Genomic DNA, 23,977 nt, shown 5'->3' with positions numbered 1-23,977 from the left:
AATGACAAAGAACGATAATTTAAAGCCTGGTTTATTACATAATCAGCAGGCAAGAAAAAAAACACAAAAAAAACAACACATAAAAAGCAGATACAATAATTTTTACAATAAAGGCTAAAAACAAATGTCAGGCTACAGTTATAAATACAATTTTATAAAGAAAGGCGAGTTTATCCAATGGCTGTAACGTACATGAATACCTGCCCACATTGCATTGTAGACGACAAGACATTTAACAAACAACTGTTGAGTTTCAAGTATAACACTGAGAATGAAGGGTCTGCACCTGCTTTAGACCGTTAGCTTTATGGGGGGAAAAAAATAAAATAAAAAATAAAAGGCTCACCCTACCTGTTACTTACAGGACAAACTGATATTCTAGCAGCAACAAAAAGACATTTGATACTGAAGTAACCTGGTTGCAGAAAGGATCTCAGCACACCACAGTAAAATGCTGTGTAGAGTATGGCACCAACAAACAAAAAAAAGGCTAACACCACGTAAGTGATCGGGTAAAGATGATCAGGTACACAGTGTCATCGGTGGCATTTAGCCGTTCTCACAGACAAACGGCACATTTGTGACTGGAAACTAAATCGTACTATACTATAGAACAGATGGAGCCATAGATCACAACATCACATGAAATGCCTGAGAAGTTATCAGTCCACAGAACCAGTGAATTGAGCTGAAAAAACTTACTAGAAACAGACACGGGGGGGGAATGAAAAAAACGCAATATTGGAACAACATGGCTCTGAATAATAAATTGACAACATTATAAAAAACTAAATGGAAAGTAGCAAATGATATTAAAATAACACATGAAGCTACTGTTATTTCTGATTTTAATTGACAGATGGTAACCAAGTAACCAGTTTTTCAGGTAATATGTCAAATAGGTAGATGAGCTACTGTTACTGTAGACTTAAGTGCATTTAAAAAATATTTTAAGGGAAAAATATTATATAAAAAATATGAACCCTGTAGGATGGAAATTCAAATAATCTTATGGTATTAGGGAAATGTCATAGCATGTAATGCAGGACATTTCTTATTTTTTCTATAGGTGAGAGTACAAGAGGCAGAGATGGAATTCAGTTGCTCAAATGATACAGAACAAATCTTAGCAAATCTGCAAACAGACAGCATGGTTTATTTTAAAGATGGCAGGGACCCGAATGTTACAGAGAAACAGGTGTTTGTGGTTTAGCTCCCAAGGTGGTACGCATGAGGTATATCAGTGCTGTAATACCACTGGGATATGGCTTTTAGTTTCACAGTTCCGGACAGAATACAAACCAACTGATGGCACTGAAATCAGAACAGAATCAAACAATACCTGTGAATTAGAATACAGTGATGTCAGCGCCTGGGAAAGCAGCTTTCTGATTGGCACCAAGGGCTGTTCATGGATTCTCTCCACAGCAGCAATCTTCCGAAGGGCTGACTTCTAGTACTGGTGCAACCACTACGGGGTGCTGCATTTGATATTAAACTGGCTCATTTTCAATCCTACACTGTATACTTTGGAGCTGAGGGGTTATCCGTTGATAAGCTCAAAAGTAAAGGTGATCAGGGTTCAATATCTAGAGTGAATGATCTAGACTAAATTAAATAAATTCTAAAAATCACTGAAAACGTTCTTTGAAAGCTTGCTTGTCCCAAGGCAGTAACCGTTCTTGGTTAATTCCCTTTTTGTTTTATTTACTGTCCCTTCAAATAATTACACGATTGAACCAGATCAGCTTTTAAAACTTCAGACTTTTTTTTAGTCCCTTGTTTGCACATTGTTCAATCCATTAAAAGGCTGTTTTGCATGCTGGTAAATCCATTCACATCCTGCTAGTTATATCACACCATTGACTTTTATCCTTAAGAAGAGGTTTCAAGGCAGACTCCCAACAATGCCTCAATGAGCCTGCTTCAGAAGGCTGTGAGAAGGTATATGTTTTAGGGGAACCACTTTAGGTCAGAGAAGTTTAAGTTACACGGTTTCAACCAATTACTGACAGACAAAGAAAAGTCTAAAGCATGTGTTCTTGTAAATACACTAGTAGAAACGGTTGAGTTGTGCGGTCATTTAAACAGCATTAAAACTAAACTGAAATCTACGTTTACTTAATTATTGGAGCTTATCATTACAAGATACTGAAATGGTAGCAAGTGATGAACACAGAAAGTCCAAAATGGAACCACAGGTATTGCTGTAGTAAGGTATCTGGCTATGTTTTCTGGGAAGGTTTTTATTATTATTAGTATTATTTAAATAAAAAAAAACATGCAAATAATAATAATAATAATAATAATAATAATAATAATAATAATAATAATAATACTGATAGAAACCTGGAAAAAAAAATTAAAAATGCCTCCACTTGTTATTTATTTAAATATGAAAATTAATAATAAAATCTTAACCAAGTGATAAGGGAACTCAACAGGACCCCCCCCCCCCCCCCCGCAGTGGTGTCAGTTGCTGTTCTCTTTGGTGGTGATGGTGACCAGTTGCTTGGCTGCCTTGGCGATGTCATAGGCACATTGGATGACCTGCTGGGTGACCAGCTGCATGTCGGCGTCTGGACCGCTCTCCACAGGCAGGGTCTTCTTGCACTCCGACTGCAGACGATAAGCACTTGAAGTCAGCAGCCTGAGTGAAGTTCGGACCATCTCCGACCGCGGCTTCTGCAAACAGGACAGAAGAAAAAAAAACAAAAAAACAACACACTGTGTTAACCCTTTTACTGTGTTGTCACTATAGGCAGCATAAAGTGACATTTTATAAAATGTTATGGCATACCAATAGGTTAATGGTTATTCCCATTACAGAATATTTACTTGCTGATTAGCAGGTTATGTAAAGTTACTTTAATACCACTAGAAAGCAGCATTTTTAAATCTAAACGAGGAAGACAAAAATGAGGAAAAAAAAAAAATCTGCAACTCACCTTGGGAAAGAGGGCAGCCATCTCGGTTACAGCGATGTGTATTCTTTCTGAACATGGTATAAAACTATAGAGGGAAAACAACATAATAACAATGAGACAACAGCTTAAGAAATTATAACATGCACCCAACATCGGTTGAAAAACGACAGGTCACACACACACACAAATCAAGACATTTTAAAAAGTAGTTTTGATCATTTGACTTCCTGATGAAGGCACTGAATTCTGGAATTAAGGTACATGGCTTCTATGTAGTTAAATATGAAATCAAAACATCTTTAGTTAATGATGACGGACCACAATCTTGTTTTCATTATTCCATTATGTTGTTATTAATATAAAGGTATTCTTGCATGGGCAGGGTCATTGGGTTATCATGCACAGTGTGCCTGAAGAGATCATTCATAAAACAAGCACTACACCCCCCTGGGCTATGCCTTGTAGGAGTATTTCATGTTTTGGATAGTTTTTTTTCTATAAATAGCTATCTATAGAGGAGCATGGCACGCATATTCAAGGAGTCGATGGGTAAAAATAACAAGAAAAAAGAGTCACAGTGGATACACATGAAAGGCAATCATTTCGAAACCCATTTATTTGGTCAAATCTTTTTGGACCCGCTTGCTATAACCCATCATTACTTCATCCAAAAGAAAGTTGAAATACCAATACATACAAGTGGCCACAAGTTAACTGCAGAGTTATCAATTCACACACAGGTTGTTTCTACTATTTAAAACATGCCATGAACAATTTTGCAAAACAGGGAGCTTGATGTCTTTGGTTATGTTAATACAATTTAACGCAAGCCTTTCATGTATAAGCCCTGCTGCACAATGCAGTGAGAGAGAGAGAGAGAGAGAGGAGAGACTGTGCCTGGGAGGCAGGGACAGAAGCCGGAATACCAGGAGGCAGAGTCGGGCTGGTGTAGGCTGAGAGAATGCAGGGAAGGAGTTTTGTCGGCCCATGGAACCAGGGTACTGAAACAGCCGAGACTGTGCCTGAGCTTTCGCAGGCTCTCGCGCTCATTAGGTCTGCTTAGAACAGAGGACAGGAACCAGAAAATGAAAAGGAAAAAAAACGAGTAGAGGAAAGAGAGAGGGAGACAGAAACAGAAAAAAAAGTGAAATCATAGGAGACGGAGAAGGTAAAACTAAAAAAAATAAATAAATAAATAAAAATAAATAATAGGAAAATAAATCTTAATCCTTTATCAGCATTCCAAATAAATTGCTGGTTCTTTGAAAAGTAAATTTAAGTTTTTTTTTGTTTTTTTTTTACAGAAAGATTTAGAAAAACACAAAGAGAGGAGGAAGGAGAAATGAGAAATGTGCCAGCTCAGGTTAACTCACAGAAATTTCTAAATGGGACATGAGGGCAAAATGGGCTGAGCAGTACGAATCTAGTATGTGAAGGAAAACTACTTTTTACAACAAGGAGGGTTTACTAAGTGGCCTTCCACAATACTCCACTTTTACGCTGTAACTGAGGAAACACAAATGCACAGAGAACAGCAGCAAAGCCTTTCTGGGCAGCAGTGAAGAATGCATTTACCGGTTAGAGGAAATCCATACATCCTTCGCCCCACCTTACCCTCTCCCCCGCCCCTAGCCCCTAGTCCCTACCTGTCATGTTTGTCCTCTTGTGCGGCTCGCAGTAGCTCCTGAATGTTCTTGGTGATCTGCTCGGTTTTCCGGATGACATCCTCTGTACTGGGCAGGGTGGAGTCAGGCTCTGCTTCCGGGTCCTGCTCCAGCTCAGGGATGGAGCCCTCTCCATGCCACCCGCTAGTTCTCAGCTTGCCCTTTCGATTGCATCTGCAAGAAACACAACCCGCCATGAAATACTTGCACTGACCACCAGAAGATCCTGGGTTTGTATAGCACAGGGAATGTAATTTTGGAAAAGGAAACGTACTCTTAAGCAGAACCCTTTATACTGGAGCAATCAATCTTTTTTTTTTTTTTTTTTTTAAATGCAACCAAGTATGCAAAAAACACACATTGCAACACAAAAGGCAAATATAGTAGCGTTTAACACTTACCCTGTATCATCCAGTTCAGAGTCATTGGGTGTGTTGTCATAATCGCTGTCCGGCATGCTGCTTTGCTTTTCCAGTTTAGAGGCCTAAAACAATCAGAAACACAGTAACAGGGAGTGCCTACTATAACTTTCAAAAGCTTAATGCACATCACAGCCATTAGGGTTGAACAGAACAGCTGCTAAAGACAGGGGGCTAGTTTTCCTGTTTCAATGCAAAGTTCCATGCTCAAACATATCCTGGCAATACCTCAATGCCAAATCTTCAATTCAAAAGGTGTTGCACTGGAACACTTTAAATGCTGTAGGGGAAATGTTCCACTGAAATCAACACTCACACACAATGCTGGTGCAAATAAAGTATACCCCTAATTAAAAAAAAAGAACACAACACCACACAACATCAGGTGACTTTGCATGAAACAAGCAAACCAACCTTTAAGCCAGAAATTAAATTGTTGTGATTTAGTTATTTCAAACGCCAGTGTTAGTCATGTGAGGTCACCAACCCAGGGTTCAAATATATGTTCCATTACTTGTAATGATCAATGTGTTATCTGTGGCCCTACAACAGACCAGCTACTTCACCATAAATGTATAATTAGTTTCATGACCTGGAGCTTCATTAAGCCCCCTTTTGTTTCTGGAAAGCGGACACAAATATTTGAACACCTGTTTATAACAGCAATGCCAGTACATAATGCTCAATTAAAACACACTGAAAACACTGTTATGTTGTAACAATATTGTCTCTAAATACTGGAGGATAAGAATTTTTTCCTATCAGGATGAATGATTAAGATTAAGATTCATCTTGGAACAGATCAATGTCAAACTGAATAAACTAGAGTTTAGAACAACACCCGTGTTCCAAACCTCCAGTAAATATACTGTTGTTACCAACATATTAATTTGGTGCACAGGCATTTAAATTCAAGATAAACCTCTCCAATAGACACGCATAATGCTGTACAGAACTGACATATTTAATTGAGCACAAAAAGCAGTCCATTAAACCACATACATACCCTTGTTCCCCACCCAAGTGGGAAACAATCCTCTTCTTATTTGATGGTCAAGAGGTCACAAAGGTTATTTTCAGTGGCCACATGACAATCTCATGGCAACAATTGGCTATTGTGTCACCTCAAACATCCAATTTCTTAACATTATGTTATCATCCTCTTTCGTGGCAACAGAAAATGCTCATTCCAGTAATGAATAGAAAGGCACTCTTGTTTGACCCGACCAGCTGTTTTAAGTGCCTCTGTTACTGCAGAGTGAACATGCTTGAGGGAGCCTGTAGGTTAGAAATTTGCTCATAGGAAGCAATTTGGTTAATTATAGATAATTACTCATAGCTGGTGCTGGCTTTGAAAAGAGTTGTGACTCATAAAAAATTCTACTTTAGAAAGGATAAGCCAAATTAATACCAAGAATGTAAATTATTATAATATATATATATATATATATTTTTAATAAATCTGGAAGATCAAAACTTGTTACAAGGTTATATTTGGGATCATATTCCTCTCAAAGTATAGATTGTGAAAAGGTTTGTGACCAATTAATTTTTAGAAAAGCTCTGTGCTTGAATATACAGTTTTTACTAACTTACTTACTGCATCCTGTAAATTGAAAGGAAAAAAAAACAAATCAAGCTATACCTCACTTCTGGTATGCACTGCTTCTAAACCAGCAGCCAGCTTGCACTACCTAGGATAGGGTTAACAATGCTTTTAGTACAGTGGTGTGCTGTTAGGAATGGTGTGCAGTTACTACAAGTGTTCTGTCAAAACCTCTTGAATCTCTGGCACTTGGGTTTTCACACGTTTCTGTAACAAGCTTATTTTGGGTGGTACTGGTTAGCAACTCACATTGCTAACCAGTATCTTAACCAGTGCTCACGTATACTTATTTGTAGAAATAACACACAAAAAAAAAAACACGAGTTTTTGACAGCACACCGACATGGAGGAAAAAAAAAAAAAACTGTGCTCACTGTGCAACATTCGGAGTATGTGAGGTTAAACAAAAAAACAAGGTGGCATGTGAAAAAGGAAAGAAAGAGGTGGAGATACATATCAGTTTAGAAGAAGAGCAAAAAAGGTGGAGAGATGGATCATGCAGCGGGACAGGACGGGAGTATGAGGAGGAGAGAGGGGTGGGGATGGAGGCCAGGGGCTTTCGGGGAGATCGCCGCTTCCTCCGGGGGACAGACCAATTGAGAAGGTACTTAACCCTTCGTGCATTCTCATCCCGCGACCAGGAGAGTGTGGAAGGGAAGGAAGGGAGAGATGAAGAGGAGGTCACGAAAGCACTCCTTCCAATCTGGAAGGGGGAAAAAAGAAAAAACAAACTCGGGCAAAAAACAAAACAAAAAAAAAAAGACACACACACACACACAAAACAAACCAACACAACCACCAAGACAGAAAAATAACAAATTAATACAATTAGGAAAGAATGTCAAAACCAACAATATGTGAAAGACAGATACAGTATGCCAAGGTTTTGCTTGCTTATTTATTCTGGTTTGACTTTACAGTATTTCAAAATGATCTTCGTGCATCTGGATTTTTATTCCTGATATTAGGAATACTTTTATGAAACTCCCTTCAGGCACATCAGCATGTTGCTTACTGACCTCTCAAAGTATATCGGCCATGCCAGGAAGCAACACATTTTTCATCTTCTGAGGAATCTCACAATCTAACATGAGAAACTTCAGAATACTGTGGATACATGGGTATGTAAACTGTTTACTGTGGAACCGAAGACACACACAGCCAAACGTCTTTTTCTTTTCTTTATTTAAATATTGAAGGAGATCTTGGCATACCGATTAAAACACAAAACACACATCTTGGGGTTTCTTCTCAAAGAAACACCAAGTCGACAAGGAAAGAAAAGTTTGGGTCTGCTAAAAACCAAAATGCAAAAAGACTGTTTGAATAAATCTTAGGTGTTAAATGTTCTTGGCAACGGGGAGAAATGAAAATAGAAAAATGACAAAACAATTACATTTTTTTTTTAAATGTTTAATACTAATTTCAGTGTTGTAGTACATAGCTAGCTAAATGTTATTTATAGAAAGCAGAAATCTTTAAATAATTATCAGATACAAAACTCCAAGATCATCATATTTTCACAAGATAAAGGTTGTTTCTATAACAATCACAAAAACTCAAGCGGTTTAAATAGTCTCAGAAATCCAGACAAGTCTGCTCATAAAAGGGTGCACATAAACATGATATAAATATCAGTAGCTCAAACAAGAAATATTTAAAAACAGACTTGATGGATCATTTTAACCCCATTATTATCCTCACCCACAGGTCTAAAGCATCAACTTCCCTGTCTGCCATACCATCCTATTTCTTTTGTCTAATTTTTTTTAATCAATATATGCACGATATGATAATATCAGATTGCACAGACAAGAGCAGTGTTAATCTAGTTCAATACAGGACTTGATTGGCCACCCATTACTTCATATAAGAGTTACATACTTATTTATTATCCCTGACCAAGTTTAGAGGTCTATGCCCTGACACAGGCATCGATAAACTGTGCACTGGAACCAATGTGTGATCTTAACAGCTTGTCACATTTTTTTTATGACCGATATTGCCCAGCTACTTTTGAAATGGAATGAAGCATAACTTTGGGAGATTAGAACAATCAGAAAGCTGCAAAAAAAAGGAAAAACAAAAAACCAGTTGAAGAGTAAAGAATAGCAAAAGCTCCTTGCAGTTGTACTTACATGTGGTGGGAAGGGCTGCAGTCTGGCTATACCCTCTTCTGGGTAGGTGACCTCTCCCTTTGGGAGAAAGGGCTTCTGACCAGAGCCAGTCTCATACATAGACATGGGCCGGCTGCCTCTTGCAGACGGACGCCGCTTCAGGGATGAAGGGCTGGAGGGGTCTGGGTATTCTGAACCAGTCGGGACCTGATAGATTTTGGTTGTAACCTGCCGCCTGAGAGCAGTGTTCTCGCTTTGCAGCGTTTGCAGCTGGAAGAGACGTTTAGCAATATGCTAAAAAGGTGCTTTTGCAGCAAGCTTTTCTTTTTGTTTATTTTCTTTTTTTTAGATTAGAGATTCAAGGGGATTGGTGCGTTTCTTTAGAGTAAGAAATGCATTTCTGTCAGTCTTTCCTCATGACGTTGTGTTTTTGTTTTTTTTTGGTTACGTGTGGTTCCTGTTCTGTGACTAGGAGGGTTACATTGCAAGACTTTACCCAATCTGCAGGGTACGATATGGTAAAAGAATAACACTTCTCTTCCTGTTCAAATCATCTGGGGTGAATCCACTACCTAGTTTTATGATCACTGAACTACTTGCTCTACACTGTTAAAACCCTCTATAACGTAATTCTTAAAATGAATATCCACTTTACAAGCTGGGCTTGTACGAATGATTTCTGAACCAAAATCCCTAAGCTTTTTAAAAGAACTTCTTGTAGCAGACACACAAGATGCAGCCTTCATGTATTACTGTTATAAACCAATATATAATGCCAACATTACTTAGAATTCATGCCGGAAACACCTCATGTTTTTCTTAAATACATTTTATGTGCTGTTTAATGGCATTTAGCACTGCAGATCTGTCTCTTCTACTTTTGTGGGTGCGCTCTGTAATAAAAGGTACAGGAGAATCTCCTTTTTACTAATGGAGTCTGAAGATGCAGCTTCCAATTTGGAAGGTTATATATTTCTAGACTTGTAATTCCTTTTGTATAATTCGACCCCAGATAAGCCATGTTTAATTTGATGGCGTTGTTAGTCTGATTGAGTGTTTAAGTTTGAAAATCAATCTTGCACCGTTTGTAGGAAAATAATTTAGCATTGCACTAACTTTCCTGTATTCTTTCTTACTTAAATTTTACAACTCAAGAGGGAGTATAACTGATGAAGAAGTTAAACCTAAAACATGCTTAGCAGAAAAACAAGGACACAGCAAAACTTAAGCAAGCAGGCAAAGAATACAGCATGTAGCACCCAATTAAGAGACACCCTGATCCCTGCAGAAGTGACTGAGCAAGCCTGGTATAACTGGATCGCTATAATACCGCAAAAGGTGCTGATGAATAGAAGCTGAGGCAATCAAATTAGAATTGGAAGCTTTAAGAAAAATAGCTGTTTTGGACATTCAGAAAAATGGTAAATTCAAGCAAAGGCTATACATGTTTCTGCAAATAACATTTGAATGTAAAATACTCAAATTACCTTGTCTGCATTTGATCATGTGCAGCAGGAAGGGTTTAATAATATTATTATTTAAGGCAATATCATTGTATATTGATCAGCCGTAAGTTCACACAATGCCAGCCCACACAGCTTCACAGATCACAGCTAGACTCTCCTTGTATCAAGTTACCCAGTGCAAAACATGAATGCCTAGTTAAACGTGTACAATCCATGATGCAGAGAACATTCTTACAGTCGAATGCAATACTTGGGTGCAGCAAGGTCTAAAGTACAGATTTGGATCCCCGCTAAGCAACTCCATTTCTGGTTCTGCTAGACCAACCATCACTTTGACCAGACTTTAGGCTGGCCTAGCAGAACCAGGAGGTTGCCTCTGTTGAACTATGCTGATGCAATATCAGGCATCAACTTATAAAAGTTACCAGACATGTTCTGATAAACTACTTTTTCATACACTAGGACTTTTCTAGGTGTTAAGAATGATATACATTTTACTTCTGGTGCTTATTTTAAAAGACTTTACTAGGGTCTGTAGTCAGAAGCAGTATGGTCTAGTGGTTGAAGGTTGAATACCTGGTTTCAATCCTCATCTTAAGTCTAACTAACTTGCTGCTCTTAGTAATAATACAAAAAATGTGTTTCCATGTCTGTATCACCATCTTATTTCAATTATTAATTTATTTCAATCTGAATTCTAATAAAGAGGTTTGACAATTGCACTGTACCGTGTCTGCTAAAACAACAGCCATGGTGGCGACAGGCTGTCAGACCATTTGCAACTTGAGATTTAACAAAAAGACTGAATAGCAATGTGATATCTTTAAAAAATAAAAATCTGTCGCCACTTTGTGTCCATTTCATTCAAATGTGAACTGCTCCCGGTTATATTTTACAACTCGGGAGAACAATTTGATCCCGGCTTTGGCAAAATAAAATAAAAAAAGAGCTCAAACTTTTTTTTTTTTAAACACAAGTTTAAGCACAAAGGACTGGTTTCTTTTCGGGTCTCTCTATCTTCTATTACACCTTATTAGTCCCCTCTGCACTGTAATTCCAGCTCTCACTCCTGTCTGAAGGCTATTGTGTATCTGATCAAGTTACCCACTTCTGTCCAGGTTGAAGTCTCCCAAGTAACAACACATGCATCAGAAACTCATTACTTTTTCATCAGATCTCCAGTTCGACTAACAGGGGCTGATTTTACTTTTCTTTGTACGTATAGCATAAGGAATGGAGATGGCAATTAACACCAATGCCACAGCTTTGGAAGATTCGATATCCATATTTACATTTTTTACATTCTCCAGCACGGTTTTAAGTTGAATGTTTCTACAATGTTCCGCACAACAGGCCAGCACTCTAACCACTGAGGTACTCCTTATCACATTGTACCATAACCTTTCTCATTGGTTTCAGAGATTGGGGCGACAGAGGACGTCTGATCATTTAAGAATGAAAGTGCTGTAAATACCAGGGAGAAGGTCACTCGCTAAAATTAAGTTTCTGTTGAATGCAGTGTACTGAAATAGATGATAAACAGATCTGATGCTTGTGTTTCAAGCGCATTTACACACTTTACCCATTTTACAGGGTATCCCTTTTACAAAGATATAGCTAATTCACAGCATTAAAGCAACGGCGTTATGGTGCACTGCTGCGCCCTTGTGATTTCCCAGACGCCCCGCAGCTATAAGGGGTCTGTGTTTGTGCCATGGTGAGAGTGCTCTGAAGGTACCTTTTTCTGCATCAGCCTCAGTTCATCACTCAGGTTGCTGTTCACTTTCATTAGCTGGTGAATCTTTGCTTCTGATGCCGTCAGCGCGTTTTTAACCTCCATGAACTCCTGCACTGTGATTGGCCCATCTGACAAGTCCGAGTCCACGCTCTGCCAAATAATAATAATAATAATAATAATAATAATAATAATAATAATAATTTCAACTGTAACAACATTTTATGATTACGACACATGCTGAAAGATGCTGAACAAGAATGCTTTCTCGCAGGTTAAAAGACATTTGCACAGACTCATCTGTTGTACTGAATATAAAGCAAGATTCCAGAGCTGCCTTTTTTCCTAATCAGCGACGTATTACCTTGGCCCGGTTTGTTTTCACCGATGACGGCTCCAGCTCAGTATCCTCATCCGACGCCACGCTGTCGTAATCAGGCTGGTCGTTGTCCTGACTTTCACTTCCATGGCGGCTGCCTATGTTCTTCAGTATCAGCTCTACGTTTTCTGGCAAAAAACAAACAAAAAAAAAAAGAATATTTTTTTCTCAGTGTTCCATTTCAGCGAGACCTTGATTAGTTAAATGAAAATAAAAAATAAAAAGCTATTTTCATAAAATATTTATACGATATAAAAACAGATCTATGAGGTGCAACTTCTCATTTTCAAGGTCACCCGGTTGGCTGTTTGAAAGCAGTCCCGTTTCTCAGTCACCTAAGACGCACGGAACAGCAGATCAGGTGTTATACTCTACCTTTAGGGCTTGAAACAGAGCTTCCTAGTTGTCGACGTTTGGCATCACTTAAAATATCAATTACAAGGGTTGCAAATTCGTGAGCATTGAACCTTGCAAGTTTCTGTCTCCCCTGCAAAAATATAGAAATAAGTCAATTCAAGATAAATTAAACTGGATGTATGCAAAACTCTAAAATGAATCAGTCAGAAAGCGACAGACAAACAGCTTCTATTTACCCCAAAGTTTTAATACATTCAATAATTTCACATGAAGGAGGTATTGGGTATAACAGGGGTAGGCAACCCTGGTCATGGAATGCCACAATCTTGTAGGTTTTGTAGGTATCTCTTAATCATCAATTGCTAAATACCTGGAACACATAGTTATTTTGACCAATTAAGCCAATCATTGAATCAATTAGGGCTTGGGTAAAAGAAAAACCAGGCACTCCAGGACCATGGTTACCTACACCTGGGGTATAGCACGGGCATGACGACAAGAGTCTGTTGCACTGTTAAATGATACCACCACGTGGTTACATTGGTGAACTGCAATAGTGGTTAAATCACCCTTTAAACAAGTCAAGGCTCCAAACAAGAAAACATGTGCTGGGATTTCACTTATCATTGTACATGCATGTTTTCCTTAACCCTTTCATGCATGGCGTCCTCATATGGGAGGAGAAGAAAAAAAAAACAAAAAAAACACTCTTCTAGTCTTTATATGGGGACATATGAAAAATGCAAATGCATGATAGCCTCATATGAGGATGCCATTTTTCCCCATATGTATTTTCATGCATGAAGCTCGTTAAGGGTGTAATGCTGGTGCACAAGCAGCACAAGAAAAGAAGCTGAACAAACAAACTGCAAATACTTGCCTGGTTCCTTGTTGAGGAGTATTCTGGGTTCACAGGAAGGAAAGGCACGACTGTAGTCTCGGTTACTAGGGTGCTGTGGTTCTGTGTTGCTAGCCACACTGTAAAGGGCAGAGAACACAGTCACTGAAAGGTTTAACTCTTGCAGCAATTCACTTCATGGATCTTAACTTGATGTATTACGTGTTGTTTTTTTTAAATGAGCACCAATTCATTTTGTTCACACATGCAAGGTGTTTTTAACTTCATTATAATAATTCTCACCTGCATCGGTCTCCCTTCTATCAACTTCATCGTAGACATCCATGGCCAATTCTTCAAATAAGTGATTGCTTAGCTGTAATCATATTTATTGGATTAACAGAATTAGTGGTGAATAATAATGTAGACATATATTACATCCAAGACTGATGTGTCACTGGGATGAAATGCAGAAAGTTTACAGTATGTCCTCAAATATTTTAGCATGCAAACTGATAGGATTACATATATTATATATATATATATATATATATATATATATATATATATATATATATATATATATATATATATATATATATATATATATATATATATATATATATATATATTCTCTTCTGCTAAAAATAATATCAACCAACAAAGCTTTAAAATTACAAGGAATATATGTTTGTATAAAACTGTGGTGTTAGTGCTGTAGCACTTAAATAACACATCTTTAAAATTCACAAAGCCAAGGTATTATTTCCCCAAGAGTAGCAAATAACACAATTCAAAATAAGAAAATGTCTTGATGCCTAACAGCTGGGTTTTAAAGTATTCTTCCAGGAAGAAATAGTAACTTCTTTTTTATTTGTGTAGTATGTGTACCACGCACCAACCATCAGGATGCATGTACAAAACTATACAATACTTATACAGCCTGATTAAAAGGAAAAGTGTTCAGGGGAGCCCTGAGAATGCACACTTACAGACTGGAGCTTTTTCTTAGCAGCTTTCGCCAATTCAGATAAGTCGAGACTGCTACAAAACCAAAAAAAAAAAAAAAAAAAAGACATTACCATTAAAATATTTAAAAACAGAAAAAAAAAAAAAAACATGAAATTGTAGGCGATTCAAGCTTGGATACTTACATGTGCCTAATCCATTCAAAGCAGCATTAAAATAAAAAGTGAAAAATCTGCGATTTTGTACAATAAGGAGAACAGTCAAGTCACAGAATGTAGTTTATAGTTGAACTGTGTGGTTGGTGTTACACCCAGGGCATAAAACTAACAAAACATATCTGGGCCCTCCGCCCCATAACAAAATACTAAGCCAGTGAACCCTGCTCAGTGAGCAGCAGACACTGACAGCCAGCAGTGGCTGAGGGGAGGGGGGGGGGGACCCTGCATCTCCAACACTCCCAACTGGTGGAGAACCAGGCACAGTTCAAATGTAACGACCCCGTTTGAGCACCCAGGCTCTCATTCTCTATTTCTAAATTGATTTCCCAGACATGACAATTTCTTACCTGTCTGCCATTTGAGGAATTATAAAGTGCTGTCCACTTTTATGATCTGAAAACACAAACGAAGTAGTAAGGAGTCGAGCAATACAAAAAGCACAGAGATCCGATGGCAACTTAATCTCATTCAATTTTCAACTTACCCGGCTTTCTCCCACAGAGGTAGAATGCTAGCCTGTCAGTGAGCTCATACTGGATTTCAACCAACCGATCTCCAAGATCCTGATGCCCTGCTTGCCTAATAAAGAAATCAATAAATACATGCTAATGTTGCATGTATAAGCAAACTGTACACTTTCATGAACTGTTTCCTCCTTTTAGAAATGACAGCAAACATTTTTTTAAACATGTATTTTAAGAATTGATTTAATGATGAAATATACTGAAACACAGTCTCTTACCTTGCACAGTCAATTGGGGTTTTGCCACTAGCATCTGGAGCCCCAGGATCGGCACCGTACACAGTTAAAAGCTCAGCTTGTAAAATCTGCCCAGCTTTTGCTGCAACATGAAGGGGAGTGTTTCCTTTCTCCTAAAAGGAATAGAAAACAGTTCAAACTAGAGCTGACAAAGAGGAACAGCTGCCACATCATGCTGAGGTTTAACCTGGATTATCAGTATTTCTGTTCTGCTAATGTTTGACTTACTGGGTGAAAGAAGTTTGCCTGAGCTCCAAGGGAAAGTAACCTCAAACACGTCTCCAGGTTCCCAGTCCGAACGCTTGAATGAAGTTGCTAGGGAAATTAGGACATAGGATGATCATATCAAGGCTTTACGTACAGTACTAACTCTTCACTTTAATACTGCGATGGTTATGGGAAGTAAAACTGTGTGCAATGTGTTCCTGTTACAGTGAAGACTATATAATACAGGACCGCACTGCATGAACTGTTGTACTGGGGTAATTTAGTATCTCAATAAAAAACACATTCCATCTATCTATCTATCTATTTACACAGGATTTACATGACAATAAATCAACATCCCAGTTGCTCCTGGAAGTACAGAGAGCGAAGCAGTAAAACATTTGAATTAGAAATACAATTCAAATATATAATTTAAGGAGTTTGGAAACATGATTTCATCATAAGACAAAAAAAGATCAGATTACTGATTCATAGCAAGTGTTTTCAATATTCCTCGTTCAGAGGGAGAGCCCAAAGACCACCCTATACGTTGAAAAATGAAGTTTTAGTTCTCCGGCATATGGAATTACAACTCAGTTTTTCCATTGTCCATGCCAAGAAATCAAGATGTTACTACTGCAGACCTAAATGTCACAAGATCCATTAGAAATGCACTGAAACAAACTGTCATAACTACACAGGGTGACCGTCGGACGATAGAGATCCATGTGCAAACAGTGCATTTAAATTATTACACAGGTGCTTAAAATGCACCGCTATGACACAGCTATATGACATAATGTATGTTGTACCTTACTAAGGTCCTTGGCTGTAACACTGTCCTCTTCCCGACATGGCATCCGATGGACAAATGCCAGCATCTGGTATTTGGCTCTTATAAACTCTGCTTTGTTTGGGCTAGGATGGAGAATGAGAGTGATTTATAAGGGCCCTCTTACCACTATGGTATCAAATGAAGACATATGAATATTTAACAGCACACCAAAACCAACAGCATTATACTTCTTTGAAGCTGAAAAAGATTATATTTCAAAGACTGTCCTCACAAACAGTCAGAATGATTCAGTTTAATACCTACAAACATGCTTGCATGACAAAAATATATATATATTTTAAATTCTTAACTTCTGCAGTAATTATGCAGTGGCTATGGCCAGGGATTTTACACAAATAAATATTGTGCATCTCTAGCCAGGAGCTAGTTACTTTAAATGGCATCTCAGGGCTCTGTGAATATTACCACTGAACGTTATTAGGACAGTAACTGTTGGTTGCTAATTAACAATCGCTATACTCACTGTACTTTATCCTGTGGGTTGGCCTTACGCTTGCCACTCATTATTGATGCAGGATCCAGAAGGGAATGTTCCCATATTGAATTTGCACCATTACCATACAACGTCTGCACCATCTGCAAAATATGATCAGAAATAATGCATTTACAGAAATATGCACACAAATGCAAGTATTAATCACCCACTAAGAACTGTGCTAATAAACAGAGTGGCCTGCATGACACCTGCAGCTACGGAACAATGCAACATGCTGCAAAGACAAACACCAATACTGGTTTCACTTCACTATTACGGGAACTGAACACACGAATAAGGGCTTTCTTTCTGAAGGCTCGGTTTCAAATGTAGCCAGGCGAGGAAGAGCAATGAACCCTGGAGTTCACAAATCTTGAAACATGTCTCAAAATCAACAAGGACATTGCGTTTTAAAGTGGAGCTGCTGTAGCTCTACTCTGAACTGATACTGTATTTGGTACAGAAATAGAGCAGTGCATTCCAGACAGATCTGATGACTCTAGACATTAAGCCCAGGGGCCCACTGAAGTGACACAATGTCATCACCATCATAAACACTGAACATGCCTTTACTTCTTTATTACTTAAATCAATAAATAATAATAATAATAATAATAATAATAATAATAATAATAATAATAATAATAATAATAATAATAATAATAAAAAATAAGCATGTCTGGGACATTCTCTATTCCTGCGACCGGGGTATTTCAGGCGCAGTGGGTGATAACTATCATTTTAAGATACAGATTTAATGCTTACCTGTAGCTGTGTGGCAGGCCAGGGCGTGTGTGTTAGATGCCGCACCTGTGAGCTGTGCCGTCCCAAGCTTCTATGTACGCTGCAGCATTCATCACAGATTAGCACTCCACGGTTAACAGAGGCCCAGCGAGGGTCTGTGGGGGTGGGGGGGGGGGGGGGGGGGGAGATAAACACACTGTTGTTTATAGACCTTGGATACTAAATGAGCAGCTGGGCCCCCATCAGATCAGCTTCCCGTTTCCACCTGCAAACTTCTTCCTCCTCGCTTTGTTTTGCCACTGTCATTCTTTTCATACACACAAACACATCACTAGAGGCAGTCAGTCAGGCTGGCAATGTTAAACATCCAGCATGGCTTTATTGATTCTTTCCCCTTTTAAGCCCCCTTGATTCCCCGGATTATTCCTCCATTTAGATAGAAGTGTCAAAGGCTCAGCTGGAGGATGTTTGTCAACAGCAGGCTAACACTTACTGGAATATGTGTCGGGCACCGCATGCACTCCAGACAAACACCACAAACCAGATCTCATATATATATATATATATATATATATATATATATATATATATAATCACCATTGCATTACGCAACATAGTGACCTCCTGGCAAACATGTTATGAAGTACAACATACACCCGAAGTCAAAGGAAATCAGCGGTGTAAATGTGAAGGATATTGAGGTCTCTCATTACCCGAAAGGTATTTTGTTTGTGATGAAAAATGTAAGCCTTTGATCATTTTTGTTTAGTTAAAAAAAAAAACAAAAAAAAAAAACAACTGAAATCAAAGCCAAGGAAAAGCGGTAGGCCTAATTATTAAATCACAGTATAACTGTTGAGTACCTTTTTTGCTTCGAAGGTCAGTATTGCCAGTAGATTTGTGTCTCTCAGCAACCGTACCAATATCCACAGCTGCTGTGAGTAAGTTAAGATGAACAATTTTACCATTGATTCTAAGCCAAACAGCGTACACATACCCCAGGCTTAGCTGTGAGCATTGGCCTCGAGAGAATACAGAACAGGAGATACTTCGGACTTCACTGGAGACAGCTAACCAGTGTATACTAGCTGAAGGGTTTACTTATGGAAAACAAAATACTAAGAGCAGTTCCAGATACTGTATTTATAGTATAAAGAGTGCAGATTTGATTTTATATGACTGGTTGCTTAGCAGTCAATGCAAACTGTAAGACACAGTTATTTTACACTATAAATAATGACAGGAAGATATAAGAGACTTCCTGCTAGACCAAATTTGAAACCCAGTCAGTTCACACCAACACTATGCAGCCTAATTAAAAAAAAAAAAAAAAAAAAAAAGTGTGATGATCTTATTATTGTGCGCAGTCAGACCTAATACTTTAAGGAGTACAATACTTTAAAAAAAATTATATATATAATAATTAAGAAAAATACCACTGTTCACAATATTCTGTCTGACAAGAACCACAAACTACCATGAGAAAAGAAAAAAAAAAAGTCAGTTCTGGGGAAATACTTTCCCACATAGTGTGTAGCAAATCACGTATTAGATCAGTTTTTCTGTGGTTTCATATGGATTTAAATATTTCTCTTACAAAATAAAACATTTAATAAAGCTGCAGTCGCATACAAGAGAGTTTACAGAAGGCGTTCTGGAGGTGCATCAACCCGAGGGTCCATGAACACAAAGCCAACTACGAGCAAATCACAAGGCTTGTCAAAGCAGAACAAGCAGGGCTTAGCGTTCTTTTTTTAAGTTCATTTATTGTTTTTAACTTGTAACTGTAAATGCAAAATATTATTCTCCCAACATCTGCCTGTGCGATACTGTACTGGGTTAATGAAAGGGAAGTGTACTTCTACTTCCATATATGGCCAACATCAATGAAATCGTGTCACAGGCTTCACTGGATGTTTAGACAGTGCAGCATCTCATCCTGTTAAATAGATTACAAAGTACCAGCTTCCTCTTGCTTTGTGTGTCAAGTCAGAATCATGCCAGGGTTTTCTGAATTACATGCTGCAGTTACAGTACAAAGAAGAAATGTGTCATTATTTGTAATTACCGGATATTTTAGCAAGGCAAAAATATAGAACAGCCAACACAAGGTACTGCCACTAATTACTTTATCTTGATTCAGAGGATTGTACTGTGTTGATTTGTAGAACACACTTTACACTTTATTAATATCTAGGACACAGGAGAATTTGTAACTTCTGTTTTAATATCTGTATTTAAATAGATCAAGTTTGTTCTTGAAGCCCTTTTATATACTGTAATTAATTAAAGTCCTTTGCAATGTGCAAGTTATGTCTTGAAGTTTGCATATCAAATGTTTTTAATGTTTTCATAATAAATGTTTTCCACCAAATGTTCATGTTAATTATTTTAGGTAGCAGAATACCATAAATGGGATAGTCTAATTATTTGCATTCTACTGTAATCTCTGTCTGGGACTGGAGTCTTTTACTACGGCAGATGGCACTGCCTAGACTACTGACTTCCTAATAAAGGACAGATTTCAAGGGTAACGCGATACTAAACCCTCAGCAATTTTGTAAAATGAATTACTGTGGCATTGACTGTGTCTGCTTTAACATAGCACTACTAACCAACAGCTCAGAGAAACCTCAAGTAAAAATGGACTTCCTGTAAGAGTGAACTGCCCTACTCGCAGCCCTACCAGAGTTAAAAAAATAAATAAAATAACTTGTGGTGTGACTCATCCAAATAAAACACACTAATATTATATATATATATATATATATATATATATATATATATATATATATATATAATTACCATACTGTGTTCACAAAGACCAAATATTCTAGCAGACATGAGCGGCTGTTAGCCCACACTCCACAAGAAAAAAAAAAAAAATTGCTTTGGCCAACTATTAAGCATCAGACTAATATATTTTTCTTCGGTTTACCAGAACAAAAAAAAAGTTAATTTAGAAAGAAGAAACAAAATGACATTTAAAATAACCAAAAGAAATATTTAAAACCAAAAAATGTCAAACGTCTTATTCTCAAGAGCTCTTGCAGCAATTAACTGCAAGTTCCAACAAGCGAAGCACAGATCATTCACAGAGCACAGACATGTCCAGGGTTGGAAGTATATTTCAGAATTTCTTAACATGAGGTCATAGCTTATGCAGAAGTCTCGATTTGCAAGGACAGACAGGAGAAAACTAAACACATACAATAAACAACAGAGAAAAAAATAAATACTATTTCAATGTCAGTTAGTTTTTTTAAGTTATCAGCTGGGGAATGTGTTGCAGTAATACTGTAGCAAACAAGCCACATGACAGACAGAGAAGATTTGCAGCTCAATATCAGAGCATGTAGGGCTGGGATCACTATAAACTGTATGATGTACAGTGAGTGGTCTTTCAGTTTCATGCTGCCACACACATTTGAGAGCTACTTCCGACTGCTGAGCAACCGATCTCAGCAAGCCTAACGTTTTGCATGTGTGTGAGTTTATTTTTCTGGTACTGCTTGAAAGACCATGCAGACCAAAGCAGTTTAGACAGGCAAACCCTCCCCTGCTGAAGCTCCCGTTAGTATTTACGGCATTGCGTTATCAGTGTCTGCAGCCACCTCTGCATCTAGATCTCTTTTGGCCCTGCTGTTTGTGTCTTTTTGTCACTTTGTCCTTTAAAAAAATAAAATAAAACTTAACTGACAGGACGTAAATATTTTAGGTCCCATGTTTAAACCTATTAGTTTTAACACTTTTTAAGGTTTCTCTCATTCCAAAACCCCTGTTCAAGGCAATTAAAATAAAAACACCTTGTATGTGTCATGATGTCAATCCAGATGTTTACAGAATTCAATGTATGGCCCCTGGTGCTGTTGGTTTGGTCACGGTCAATAGCTGCAGTCAGATAATTCACCACTGTTAAAAAGCATGTCCTCTCATCTACAGCCACACAAGCTCACTGTAGCCACTGCAGAGTATTTATGCAGTATGACAGGTTATTATTTTCCATTCCAGTGTGTGTGTGTGGCTCTCCTGTGGCTACAGCCACAGCCGGTGAAACTTGTTACATTGGGGATTAGAAAGTGGTCAGAGGTAACAATAATAAATGCAGTGACCTGTTGCATTATTTTCACGACTACTTATACTCTCACAGTTATTGTTTATTTTGTTATGTGGTACTTTTTAAAAGCTGCTGTACAGAGAGCGGTCAGAAATGCAAATTAGGGCCAGTGACATAAGTCAGACCATGTTATTATTCCTAATCACACCTACTGTCTTTAGAGAGTCACGACCTCTGCAGCCTCTCTGTCTTAGAGCTGAAGAGCATGTTGACAGTGAAACACCTGAACTACAGTGCCATCAGTACCCACCTTCCCTCCAGCAGGAACAAACAGAAATCAAAGCCTGAAGTACAACAGAAGAAAAGGTGGCTTGCCCCCAAAGTCCTAATATTAGAGCCAATTACAGGTTGACTCAGCTGTAAACCAAATCCCTATGCTGTTTGTTACCCAAAGGTAACTATAGTATGCTAACAAGAGACCACTTGCCTTAATGGTGAAGATAAATAAGCATATATTACAGGATATATCAGACTGTGGCATGCACTGCCATTCACAGCAATAAAACAGGAAGAAAAGTGCTGAGTCTTTACCAAGTCCGGATATAAAAACAGCAACTAGCTTTAGTGTGGGGCCCTGACATTGCTTCAGAGAAGGCTAGGAAGGTCCCTTTTTAAAAGTACTTCGTGTGGATTAGTTTTGTGATTTGGGGGGTGGATCTGAGTCTTCCAACTGGGCCCTGAGCACCCTTGGCACGGCACTGATGTTAATAATATAAGTGCCTATGAAAATGTAGCTTATGTTACGTTGAGTAATGATAATGTAAAGCACACAGTAATGTGCTTTTTTACCCAGTGACCTACTAACCCAGAGACCAGTGTCACCAAGGCAGGGTCTCATTTAGTGTCTTATTTCCCACCTGTTCCTTAGCAGCTGTCAGTGTTGGAGAGAACATACAGAGACTCCCATGGTTGTCAAGGTAAGCGCATTAAGTCATGTGAAATTGTGCAAAGTTGTGTCAAGCACTTGTTAAATTAAAGACAGTACTGATGTTTTCCTAGCTTTCCAAAGTAGGTGGAATCAAATAGAGTTTGTGGAGTAGCCAGACTTTGAAACAAAACTTATTTTGAATAATTGTTTGCCAGTGCCTAGCAGCAAACTGAAATAACTGTAAACGACATATTATAAACCATCTTTGTAAATAAAAGGGAGTTGTCTGGCTGCTCAAAGGGAGGAAAAAAAAAAAAAAAAAAAAGATATCAATGCAACAACATAATACATGCTACACCTCAAATTATTCACAATTCACATCCCTGGTACCAAATTTGGAGTTCGCTCATGCTAAGCAGAGACGAACTAAAAACAGCACCAAATTACTCGTCAATAGAAAAACCTGATCAGAAAATAAGAAAAGCGTTCTAGGAGTTTATTACAGTACATTATTTTCCACTCAAGAAAATATGAAGGACAAACTAAAATCCAACAATGTTTTGACACAGGCGCAAGAGATACTTGCGCCCGTTTTTTTTTTTTTTTTTTTTTTTTGGCAGAAACAATATATTTCTATTTTAAAATAATTGCAGTAGTCTGTGATATTATTATTACAGTATTTGTCACTTACCCGGAACGCTGCAGTCAGCGCAAACCTCACTACTCCGCAAGCGCTTCGACATCCTTTTTTTATTTCAATAAAGGCCTTTAAATGTCAATTACTACGTTTTCGCTTGACTTAACGAGTCATATATGATCCAGCGCATGTGACAAAACACTTTGTAAATAGTCCTAAAATCAAAAATAAACCCTCAAAAAACAAACAAACGACAAAGTAATTTCCCCGTGTGTGTTTTTTTTCAGCTCGGATTTCTGCAAAACAGAGCCGGAGCCTGCCGCTTAACAGAACGGAAACCCACCGCCACACCAGAGGAGGCAGTCCTCATTCGCAAAAGGAAAATACGTAAAGTTCCCGGCGTGGATCAAGGAGGGAGGCGGAGCACTACGTGTGTTTTTTTTACGGGGTTAGAGGAGACACAAACGTACGCTTAAGACGAGTTCAGGGTTACGTTATTCTTGATAACGAGATACGGATAAATCGTTCGCTGATTATATGCGGTGGACTGTACGTAGATATTTGGATTCCTGCAACGAACTAAAATGGGGGGTTCAATGTGTTAAGTTAAACTATACA

The 23,977-nt window shown here is 38.1% G+C and overlaps 1 protein-coding gene across 12 annotated transcripts; it reads right to left on the bottom strand.

The window, feature by feature from the left end:
* Positions 1 to 15: 15 nt before the first annotated feature.
* Positions 16 to 23,954, bottom strand: LOC117426790 (ARF GTPase-activating protein GIT2-like). 12 transcript variants are annotated; one of them, XM_059032944.1, is made up of 22 exons: positions 23,414 to 23,954; positions 18,601 to 18,672; positions 17,759 to 17,892; positions 16,982 to 17,094; positions 16,475 to 16,580; positions 15,684 to 15,770; positions 15,438 to 15,568; positions 15,180 to 15,274; positions 15,043 to 15,088; positions 14,501 to 14,552; positions 13,812 to 13,884; positions 13,551 to 13,648; positions 12,689 to 12,800; positions 12,299 to 12,441; positions 11,938 to 12,087; positions 8,755 to 9,003; positions 7,230 to 7,319; positions 4,993 to 5,075; positions 4,574 to 4,765; positions 3,854 to 3,982; positions 2,949 to 3,012; positions 16 to 2,685 (listed from the first exon to the last, which is right to left on the bottom strand). In XM_059032944.1, exons 1-22 carry the CDS (start codon positions 23,463 to 23,465, stop codon positions 2,473 to 2,475), a joined length of 2,484 nt encoding a protein of 827 aa, XP_058888927.1. In that variant the 5' UTR covers positions 23,466 to 23,954; the 3' UTR covers positions 16 to 2,472. The 12 variants fall into 12 exon arrangements, with proteins under 12 accessions (XP_058888927.1, XP_058888928.1, XP_058888930.1 ...); XM_059032945.1 differs by having other exon boundaries at positions 18,601 to 18,669; XM_059032950.1 differs by having other exon boundaries at positions 2,548 to 2,685; positions 3,825 to 3,982.
* Positions 23,955 to 23,977: the final 23 nt, after the last annotated feature.

The sequence above is a fragment of the Acipenser ruthenus genome, chromosome 11 (genome assembly GCF_902713425.1).
Source record: "Acipenser ruthenus chromosome 11, fAciRut3.2 maternal haplotype, whole genome shotgun sequence".
Classification (NCBI taxonomy): domain Eukaryota; kingdom Metazoa; phylum Chordata; class Actinopteri; order Acipenseriformes; family Acipenseridae; genus Acipenser; species Acipenser ruthenus.
The sequence above is the reverse complement of the archived record's forward strand: the minus strand, read 5'-3'. Positions and strand labels throughout refer to the sequence as shown.

Bases quoted from the DNA above. Each gene is read 5' to 3' on its own strand.
- LOC117426790 (XM_059032944.1), bottom strand. From the start codon at position 23,465: ATGTCGAAGCGCTTGCGGAGTAGTGAGGTTTGCGCTGACTGCAGCGTT. The intron at 17,095-17,758 runs GTAAGCATTAAA...CATATTTTGCAG, and splicing joins GGCCTGCCACACAGCTACAG to ATGGTGCAGACGTTGTATGG. The intron at 15,275-15,437 runs GTAAGAGACTGT...TTTCTTTATTAG, and splicing joins ACCCCAATTGACTGTGCAAG to GCAAGCAGGGCATCAGGATC.